The 11,065-nt window shown below is 41.1% G+C and overlaps 1 protein-coding gene across 10 annotated transcripts in view; it reads left to right on the forward strand.

Annotated features, from left to right (window-relative positions):
- Kidins220 (kinase D interacting substrate 220) overlaps positions 1–11,065 on the forward strand; it is a 95,480-nt gene that overhangs the window by 6,219 nt on the left and 78,196 nt on the right. For all 10 annotated transcript variants that reach the window (XM_057779594.1, XM_057779576.1, XM_057779568.1 and 7 more), the window contains exons 2-4: positions 2,105–2,245; positions 7,465–7,563; positions 9,110–9,208. In XM_057779594.1, coding sequence (XP_057635577.1) covers positions 2,138–2,245; positions 7,465–7,563; positions 9,110–9,208 — 306 coding nt within the window. In that variant the 5' untranslated portion in view covers positions 2,105–2,137. The remainder of the gene's footprint in view (positions 1–2,104; positions 2,246–7,464; positions 7,564–9,109; positions 9,209–11,065) is intronic.

The following is an 11,065-nucleotide window of genomic DNA, read 5'->3' on the forward strand; positions in this document are numbered from 1 at the left end:
CTTATGTGGTACATTTGGTTCATTTTGAGTTAGAATCTGTATAGTGGGCAAAGGAAGGACTGATGGTTTACATTTAGATGTCCCTTGAGTAGAATGCAGTCTACTTAAAAACAATTTTAGATTATTCTTATTTATTCTTTGATAATTTAATGTATGTATACAATGTATCTTGATCACACCCACCTCATCCCACCTCTTCCGCTTCCTCTAGGCAACTCTCCTTTTCCCAGTGTACACCCTACTTGTGGTAGTGCACACTGAGCAAACAGAGTGCTTTTCTAGTGGTGGAGACCGGTGGAGAACAAGCAGTGGTCAAGGCATGGGAGTGTGGGGTTACTGTGGGGCAGCTGAAGTTATTGCTCTCAGACATCCCATGGTAGACTACACTTTGTCATAGCGTGGCCTGCAAGAATGAGACCAGGTATGGGCACATCTGATGAAGAGAAATTAAACAGACAAGCTGAACACAGATGCCTGGGTGGGATAGGCCATGGTTTTGTAGTGAAGGGACCGAGGGGGAGTTGTAGAACCACAGGTCATGGGTGTTAAATAGGTGAGAGGCCACTCCACTTACAGTCCTCTGCTGAGATGAAAACATTTGATGTTTTTCTCTTCCGAGAAGCCATTGTAGGGCTTTGAGCAAAAGAATTCAGTTCAGCTCAGTAAGGCTCTAGTACACATTTCAGTGACAGCGTCAGTCACTTGCATGCTGGTCAAAGATGCAGATTCAGGGACCCTGCCAAGACCTGAGTCAGGGGCTCTGAGAGGACAGGGATCTGTGCTATAAGACCTCCCAATGTTTCCGATGCATCCATGCCTGAATGTTCTTTATTTTTGATTGATAAATACTAATTTTATGTATTTGTTTCCATGTGTGCATACATATGAACAATCAGCTCAGGCTAATTAACTTGTTAATCACCTCACATCTTTATAATTTCTTTGTGATGAGAACATCTAAAATCAATTCACTTGGCTAATTTGAAAAAACACGATATGCTACAGAACTGTTGGCCCTGATCCAACTAAAACTTCGTACTCTTGAACCAACATTTCCTTTTCTGTCCCTACCCACACTTCTATAGCCTCTGCTAGCTCATCTAGAAGCTCACTCTGGGGTGCTTTATAGACAGAGAGGGTCAAGGAGGCTGAGTGGAAGCTGTGAGATGTCAGGATGGCTTGTAGGCTGGTAGTGATGGAGGCAGTGACAATAGATAGGACTTACTTTTTGTAGATAGAGCTAGAAGGGCTTGCTATTTTAGGTTGGTTATATATTAGATTCAATGTCATGTGAGAAGGAAGGTTAAGTCACAAGCCTGGGCCCTGGAAGGATGGAGCTGGAGCTCCAAGATGGGGTCAGCAGTAGGCACAGTGGAGCACCACTTCCCTTGCGCTTGGGGAGCTGGTGATGAAGCTCAGTAGCATCCAGCTTGAGTTTTTGATGAACTAAGTTTGATATGCACTGCTAGTCTGGGAAAGGACATTGTAGTGATATTTTGTTTGTAATCTAACAAATAGAGCTTGTCTGAAGATCAAAGTGCAGAGCTAAACCACATAGAGGCCAAGCAGTGGTGGCACACACCTTTAATCCAGCACTTAGGAGACAGAGGCAGACAGATTTCTGTGAGTTCAAGGCCACCCTGGGCTACACTAGTTTGAATCTCCCTAAAAAAGAAAAAGAGCTCACACAAAGGGGATCCCAGCATTTCGGATCCCATGCCTTTAATCTCATAGCACTAGGGAAGTGGAGATAGGAGTGACATGGATGGGCAGAGAGAGGAATATAAGGAGCTCAGTGCAGTCTGAGGATCTGTAGAGACGGGATCACCCCTTCAATCTGAGCACTGGAAGAGGTAAGAACTTTTTAGTGGCTGGCCGCTCTGCTTCTCTGATCTTTCATCGTTAACTCCTATATCTGACTCTGAGTGTTTATTATTAAGAACAATTGGAATTCGTGCTACAGGGTGTCTTTTCAGCATTCTGACAGTTGCGGTGTAGGGATTTGTTTATATTTCTACCATTGGAAGTGTATCTGAACACATTTAAGGGTAAAGTGAAGGATATTTAATAATCATTTTGTACATTTTATCTGACTTTTTTACAGGTGAAATAAAGTCGGCTATAGATTTCTGTGAAAATGTCGGTTCTAATATCACAGAGTGTGATAAATTATGTGGAAGAAGAAAATATTCCTGCTCTGAAAGCTCTTCTTGAGAAGTGCAAAGATGTGGATGAGAGAAATGAGGTGAGGCCGGGAGTAAATTCCGCCCGTATTGTAGACTGCTCTCTGCATGTGGTGCGGTGCTAAGGATGAAGGTGGGAATAGGTGGCGCTCCGCTTCAGTGGACGTATTCATGATGCAGCTTCTTCTTGGAGTATTTTGGATTTCATGTTTTGAAAGTACTTTTAGCTCATATAAATCATTGAATATTGAATGTAGACTTCTTGACTTTCCCCTTGATAAAATAATAAGTATTCAGGAGGTTTGGTTCTTGAAAACCACATTGCTCATAGGAAGCTTTATTATCTAAGATCCCCCTTCCTTCAAATAGATCCACCAGACTAAATGTTTTTTCAGTGGACTCTCAAATCCTCCTGGGTCATTCATTTCACACACCTTGGGATTTTAGATGCTGCATGTTTTAGAGAGTATTACATACACTATGTTACTGTTTAGTAACTAATTAGTAAACTTACCTTAAATATTAATCTTAAATACCTTAAATATTTCTGTTAAATAGTATAAGCAAAAGCATTGCTCTTATTTCATCAGATGTAGTATGATGGTTGAGAACTATTCGATATGACATTTTAGAGAGTAATAAAATTTTAACTGTCAAAGTATGTATTTTAATAAATCTTAAATTTTTAGATTATTTTATGGGTATGGGCATTTTACCTGCATATATGCTTGTGTGCCATGTGCATGCCTAGTGCATGCAGAAGTCAGAAGAAAGCACTGGATACCCTGGAACTGGAGTTAACAGACAGTTGCGAGTTAGCTACCAGGTGGGTGCTGGGAATTGAATCCAGGTCCTTTGGAAGGGCCATCAGTGCTCTTAACCACTAAGCCATCTTTCTGCCCTTCTTTCCTTTTTCAACGCTAGGGATCAAGTCCATGCCCTCAGACATGCTATGTTAGAGCACTACTGTGGAGCTCTATCCATAGCCCTACAATTGATACTTTTTATTTTTTTTTTTGGTTTTTCAAGACAGGGTTTCTCTGTGGTTTTGGAGCCTGTCCTGGAACTAGCTCTTGTAGACCAGGCTGGTCTCGAACTCCCAGAGATCCGCCTGCCTCTGCCTCCCGAGTGCTGGGATTAAAGGCGTGCGCCACCATCGCCCGGCTGATACTTTTTATTTTTATTAAATGTGTGTGTATGTGTGTGTAGGTGTGTAAGTTAGGGGACAGCTTTCAGGAATTGGTTCTCTACTATCGTGGGTCTTGGAGATAGAATGAGATTGTCAGGCTTGATGGCAAGTACCGCTATCTACTGCGCCATCTCTACTTATAGAATTTAATCTTGGAGCAGGATATGGTGGTGTTCTCCTTTAATCCCAGCTCTCAGGAGTCAGAGGCAGGCAGATCTTTGTGAGTTCAGGGACAGCCTGGTTTACATTGTAAGTTTCAGACCAGTTAGGCTATATAGTCCTTACGCCCCTCCCCACAAAAGCAAACAAAAGTCATCATTGTTACTATTATTTTAAACTGTGGACTGGGAGGTCTAGCTGTTTAGTAGAATGTGTTACTAGCATGAGTGATGCCCTGTGTTCAGCAAGACTAAGAATGATCCAGAGTTTCACAAAGTTGCTTAGATTTTCTCATCTTTTTTGTCTTTAAGTTTAGAATCTAAATTTAAGTATTTAAATTCCTTCATCTTATTCATCTTTAGCTTATCATTTTATTACATTTTATGTCTTTTGTGTGTATGTGTGTAAGACAGCTTGCAGAAGTCGTTCTCTCCTTCCACCATAAGGTCCTGGGGGCTCTGACAGCTCTCCGCAGCCTTTGCTATCATCCCTGAAAGGATTCTTCAATATTAGATGAGGGAAGTAAAATAATATGTGTGTGTGTGTTTAGCATATAATTGGCCACAGTCAGTGCATCTGGGTTCTTTGCCTCTTTTATTTATATACTAGAGAAGTCTCAGCTTATGAGTAGTTCCGTCTTGGAAAGAGCAAGGTCACTTTTCCTCGGGGTGGAGCAGGGCTGGGTGGTAGGTAATATTGAGACTGGACATTCTGACTAAGAAAATGAAGCAAGACTTTAAGAGATGGTTTTTGTGTGTGTGTGTGTTTATAAACACTCTAAAAGGAATTTCAAGAGAGGATTTCAGAATGCTTTCGTTTTACTCTAACTATTGGAAGAAGAATATAGTCCTTTAAGAGATGACTGCTGTAAGGGCACTGATTGTGTAAGTCTAGCTCACATAAAAAGGCAGAAACAAGGTCCTAGGAATTAGAAGGAAAAGGTGGTTGAATTGTAGGCGGGTTTGCATTGTAGCCTCCTGGGAGCTGAGAGGAGGACACCCCTTGAGAAGTTCAGTTGGTGCACAGTGCTCTGTTTTCTCTGGTGTACTTGGGCCTGAGATCACGATAAGTAGCAGAGGAGAGGTGTCTTAGCTTGTGTGCGTTTGCAGTGTAATTCCATAGTCTGGGTAATGTCTTCTCATAGTTCTAGAGGTTAGGAAGTCCGAGATGAAGGCATCTGCTGAGAGCATTCTTGCTGCATCACAACATGGCAGAAGTCATCCTGTGGGTGAGCGAGGATGTGGGAAAAGGGAATGAGAGGGACGAGAAGGGAGCCAAATTCTTCTTTTATTAAGATCTCATTGCTACAGCAACTAACCCACCTGCACAGTAATGCCATTGATCTGTGAGGCTGTGCTCCCATGACCTAAATGCCTCTTCAAGTCCCTGCCACTCAATATTGTGTTGTATTGAGTTTTCAGCGTATAAACTTTGAGGAATATATTCAAACAATGAAGGATTAGGGGATTTTTAACCCTCTTCATTTTAGAAAACAGTAGGCTTGTGATTTGGTGTAGTATGTAAGCCATGATATGGAGGAGACTTTTAGTGACTCGTCTTCAAATGCTAGGATAAAGTTATCCTGATGTCAGATTACTTTTATCTCTATAGCTGTGGCTGCTAGCTTGGTTGAACATAAAGTAACAGAATCTAGAAACAATAGACTTTAAGATTCAGATCACAAGGTAACTCTTCTAGCTTTAGGAATAAAACTGAGCCAGGCAGTGGTGATGCAGGCCTTTAATCCCAGCACTCAGAAGGCAGAGGCAGGCAGGTCTCTTGAGAACTAGGCCAACCGCGTTTACAGAGTGAGTTCCAGGACAGTCAGGGCTACACAGTTTTAAAAAAACAACAAAACAAACAAACTCCATGGCAGTCTTTTCTGAAAGAAGTTTAGACAAGTGAGGATTTATTTTCTCGCATGTTGAGTTGAAAGAGCCTTTCTAAGGCACCGGGTGGGGTGACTTCAGGACACCCTGAGGATCCATACCTCCTTTGCTTTTCTGGTCACATAACTGCCAGTGTTCTTCATTCCATCCATCTTGCTTGAGGGACTGAGCAGTGGTAGCAGTGTCACCACAGGTCATGATCTAGGCCCTTTAGTTGAGCATATAGCCACTCCCAACGGAATCCTGTTCCTGCGCTTAAAAGGGACTGATAATTTATGTAAGAGAAAAATGTGACTAGTTAGATCTTTCACAGCAGGTAGTTCCAATTAATTGGGTCAAAACCATCTTTTTTATTTGTCTTAACATATTTTTACACATTTTAAAATCTCACAGCATGGAACCCCTGTATGAACGATCTGAAGTGCAACACTGATGCCCAAACCAGAAAATTCTTCTGAGTCTGTTTTAAAAACTATTACCTAAAGTTAATGCATCCTCTGGGCTCAGATTCAGTTTCTTAGCTTTAGTTTTTTCTATGTTGCACAAATGACACTCGATGTGCAGCCATTAATCGTGATAGGTTAGGAGAGGGCTACTGTAAGAATATGCCAAAGGTGGGGGGATGAGTGCCGTAGGCATGAGTGACAGTGATTGATGCCTGTCATCCAGACTCAGAATCATAAATATAATGTTTTAAGCTAATCTGCTTAACAAGTAGTAATGCGCACATTGCTTATGAATACTTTTTATTTAAATTTTTTCATATAGTATTTTTGATTGTGTATTTCCCCTCTCACACCTCTTCCCTGTTCTTCTCAGTCTTCCTGGCCTTTTGGCTTTACCTTCTTTCTCACTCTTTTTCTCTCTTTCAAAATAAATAAGAAACAACAAACAAACAAAAACACCTGCAAGAAACAAAACATCCCACAAAAGCAAAAGACAAGACAAACAGGCAAAAAACCTACCAGATCAAAAACCAAATAACCAAACAACAAAACAAAACAAGGCAAAGTAAATGAGAAGCCCACAAAAATACCATTGAGTTAATTTTGTGTTGGCCAAGTCCACCTGCCTCGGAGTGCAGTCAATAGACTCAGTGCCACTCATTGGATAAACCTGGTTTTCCCTTTGCCAGCTGGTACCAGTTGCAGATAACTTCTTAGCTTGAGGTGAGAGCTATGTCTGCTTTCCTCTCTTAGCTCTGTGACCCCATCTGGCTTAATTGTGCAGGTCTTGTGCATGCTGGCAGTTTCTGTGAGGTCATATTGCACACTGCTTTTTAGAATGGTTGATTATCAAATTCAATGTTCAAACAATAAACTTTCCACTTGGAAAATCTGTTTATACATGGTACCTCAATCTCTAATGAGTGCAGGGGACACCACATATAGTTTAATGTCACTCATTATAAGAATGCCTGCATTTCTGTGATTTGTTTTTTACTTCATTTAAATCGGTAGTTATGTTTAACTCTTTATCCTTATAGTAGCATTTGTTTACTGATTTTGAATGAACTCAAGTGCCTGAAACAGATTATTAATATTATAGTGGGAAAATTACATTTCTTTCTTTTTAAAGTATGCTTATTTTTATTTTTTATTTTATGTGCATTGGTGTTTTGCAATGGATGTCAGGTCCCCTGGAACTGGGGTTATAGACAATTGTAAACTGTCATGTGGGTGCTGGGAATTGAATCCAGGTTCTCTAGAAGAGCAGTCAGTGCTCTTAACCACTGAACCACCTCTCCAGCCTTGGAAAGTTACTTTTCTGACTTTGGTATTCATTTATTTTTCTGGAGATTGATCGCAGGACCTTGCACATCTGAGGCATGTGTCCATCACTGAGCTATGTACTCTAACTAGCTTATGACTTTTTGATCATCAGTAAACTGAGCCTATAGGTTCAAAGCTGTTGATAAATTCCATAACCACAGGGAATACGTCAGGGCTTTGCATACCTTTGTGAGCAGGTGAGTGTGGAGCTTCTCAGTGTTGGAGTGAGAGCATGTTATGCTGCTAAGCTCGCTGTGCTGTTTGTTTTCCAGTGTGGCCAGACACCGCTGATGATAGCTGCTGAACAGGGCAATGTGGAAATAGTGAAAGAACTGATTAAGAATGGAGCCAACTGCAACCTGGAAGATCTGGTATGCATAAAGCCCTTCTTCAATTTGTTCATCAGAGTGATTAAAGAAAAATGATTAAAAATTGTACTTTGAGGGCTGGATGTGGTAGTTTGTGCCTTTAATCCCAATCCCAGTACTCAGGAGGCAGAAGCAGGTGGGACTCTTGAGTTCCAGGCCAGCCTGGTCTACATAGAGAGTTCCAGGCTAGCCATGGCAACATTGTTAGGCTCCTTCTATAAATAAATGAGTAAGTAAATAAATAAGCAAATGAACAAATAAATATTTTTAAAAGTGCTTTGAGATCTATCTCACCTTGGCCTAATTTGCTACATAGATTTTGTTGTTGTTGTTTTGTGTTTTTAATCAAGAGAGAATTTTTTGCTTACAAGCAAGTATTTTGGTTCCTTCTTGTTTTTCCCTCTGTACATGGCAAGCCTGAAGCTCATATCTGTAAAATCAAGTGTCTTTACAATATTTCTATGTATGAGCTGTGCTACTAATGACTCTATAATTGTAGCTTATAGATCGTGTTATGCTTGATAATGGTCCCTTCTGATACTGTTTTTGAGGTACAAATCACCATCCTGTTTCCTTTGGGTTTCCCTGTATTCTTACAGTTACTTTTAGGATCACACAGAAGCAAGAATCTACATTCTTTTGCTCTGAGTGACCATTAGAATTTTTTGTTTTTAAGACAGGGTCTCACTGTGTAGACCTTCCTCTACCCCTCCAGTGCTGGGATTAAAAGCATGTGCCACTGCTCGTGGTGTGATCATTTGAATTAATCACTCCCTAAAGCAGTGGTTCTCAACCTTCCTTCCTAACGCTGTGGTCCTTTAATACTGTTCCTCATATTGTGGTGACCCCCCAACCACAAAATTATTTTTGTTGTTACTTCACAACTGTAATTTTGTTACTGTTACAAATTATAATGTAAATATTTTTAGAGATAGAGGTTTGTCAAAGGGGTTATTACCCACAGGTTGAGAACTGCTGCCCTAAATAAAAGGACAATTCTGTTCTTTATTTACAAAACAAGAGACACTAGGTCTTTGTCGCAAAACTTCTAACCTCCACACTTGCAGCATCTGTACTTTAATACTGCATGTATGTGTCCTCACATTGGGTTACAGACACTTTAATTTGAGTAGCAGGTAGTAGCTGCAGGATTGCCCTCGAGGTTTATGGTGGTCAGCTTCTCTTCTTTCTACAAACGGTGTGTGATGAGAAGTCCAGGGAGGAGCCTCGACCAGCACTTGTGACACTGCTCTCTGTACTGTTATTCCTGACGCAGACAGGTGACATTCCTTGACATAGGCAGGCGACAGTCCCGATGCATACAGGCAACAGTCCTGACGCAGACAGGTGACATTCCTGACGCAGGCAGGTGACAGTCCTGACGCAGACAGGTAGTCTTAAAGACAGCTTCCATGTTGTTTCAGGGAGGCTTAGCATGGCTCACATCCTGTCAGTTTGGACAGTCATTTGGTATGTAAATTCAAGTGTATTCCACACTTTGGAATGTTGTTTCTTATTTTGAAATGTGCCATTTTGAATATTTCTCAAGGATAACTGGACAGCTCTTATATCTGCATCTAAAGAGGGCCACATCCACATTGTGGAGGAGCTGCTTAGGTGTGGGGCCAATCTGGAGCACCGTGACATGGTACGTGCATTCTTTTGCAGGTGGCATTAGTTACTGAAAGTCACTAACAGTGATGGGGACACAGGAATCCTTGTCTGTACTTTATTTTTAAAATAGGGTCTTTTTGTTCTTCACCTTGGGGCTGGATGCTGAATGATTCAAGAATGTTTTAAATGCTGGTGTTATAGTGTCTCCTGTTTAGAATAGTCATTATTTCAGCTTGTTGAGGAATTAAGTTCTCAGCTCGTTCTTAGATAGGTCATAACTTAGTATTTAAAACAAACTTATTTCATTTGGATCAGATTTTAAGAGGTATGTCAGTTTAAAATGTTTTGGGTAAGTTACAGTCTTTGTAATATGTGTAGATTTAATATAAATGTAATATGTTCAAGCTGCTGTCTGTCAAGACAACAGTTCTCATAGAACGTGGCCTCCTGTTTGATCATGATCTGGGTAAAGCATAAAAGTGAGAAAAGGGATCATTTCTGTTTTATTCCATAAGACCTTTGACCTTTCCCCCCTTTTATTTATTTATTTTGGTGTCCCATAGGTTTGGGTATGTTGTGCCTTCATTTACTTATTTCAAAAAGAAAACAAGTTATCATTTTTTTAAAATTTTACATACTTACCAATCCAAGTTCCCACTCCCTCTCCTCCTCCCATTCCTTCCACCTTCCCTACCCTTACCACCATCTACTCCTCAGAGAGGGCAAGGCACATTGCTTTGGGGAAGGTCCAAGGCCCTCCCTACTATATCTAGGCTGAGCAAGGTATCCATCTAAAGAGAATAGGTTCCCAAAAAGCCAGTACATGTAGTAGGGATAAATCTGCCAGTGGCCCCTCAGTCTACCCCAGCCATGTAACTGTCACCCACAATCAGAGGGACTAGTTTAGTCCTATGCTTTGTTCCTTCCCTGTTCGGCTGGAGTTGGTGAGCTCCCTAAATTAGCTCAGGTAGACTGTTTCACTGGGTGTACCCATTATGGTCTTGACCTCTTTGCTAATATTCTCATTCCTCCCACTCTTCAACTGGACTTTGGGAGCTCAGGCCAGTGCTCCGATGCAAGTCTCTGCCTCTGTTTCCATCAGTTGCTGGATGAAGGTTCTATGGTGATATTTAAGATATTCATCAGTCTGACCACAGGACAAGTCAAGACGGGCCCCCTCTCCTCTATTGCTTAGGGTCTTAGCTGGGGTCATTTCTCTAGAGCCAGGTTTCTTGCTAGCCCCATAATGGCTCCCTCAATCAAATATCTCTTTCCTTGCTCTCATCTCTGTCCTTCCTCCTTCTCGACTATCCCATTCCCTCCAGTACTCCTCACCCCTCCCCTTTTCCCCTTCTTTTCCCCTTCCATCCTCTCTTCTCCCCCCATCCCATACTCCTAATTTTGTCAGGTGATCTTGTCTGTTTTGACTTTCCGGGTGGATCTATATATGGTTTTCTTAGGGTTCATCTTATTACTTAGCTTCTCTAGGATCATGAACTGTAGGCTCAATATCCTTTGTTTATAGCTAGTATTCATCTTTTTGGGTCTGGATTATCTCAGGATAGTGTTTTTTAATCCTATCCATTTGCATGCAAAATTAAAGATGTTATTGTTTTTTTTTCCTGTTGAGTAGTACTCTAATGTGTAAATGTGCCACATTTTCTTTATCCATTCTTCAGTTGAGGGGCATCTAGGCTGTTTCCAGGTTCTGGCAATTACAAATAATGTGACTACGAACATAGCTGAACAAATGCCTTTGTAGTATGATTGAGCATCTTTTGGGTATATGCCCAAGAGTAGTATTGCTGGATCTTGAGGTAGGTTGATTCCCAATTTTCTGAGAAACCACCATACTGATTTCCGAAGTGGCTGTACAAGTTTTCATTCCCAC

Source organism: Chionomys nivalis, chromosome 1, assembly GCF_950005125.1.
Source record: "Chionomys nivalis chromosome 1, mChiNiv1.1, whole genome shotgun sequence".
NCBI lineage: Eukaryota > Metazoa > Chordata > Mammalia > Rodentia > Cricetidae > Chionomys > Chionomys nivalis.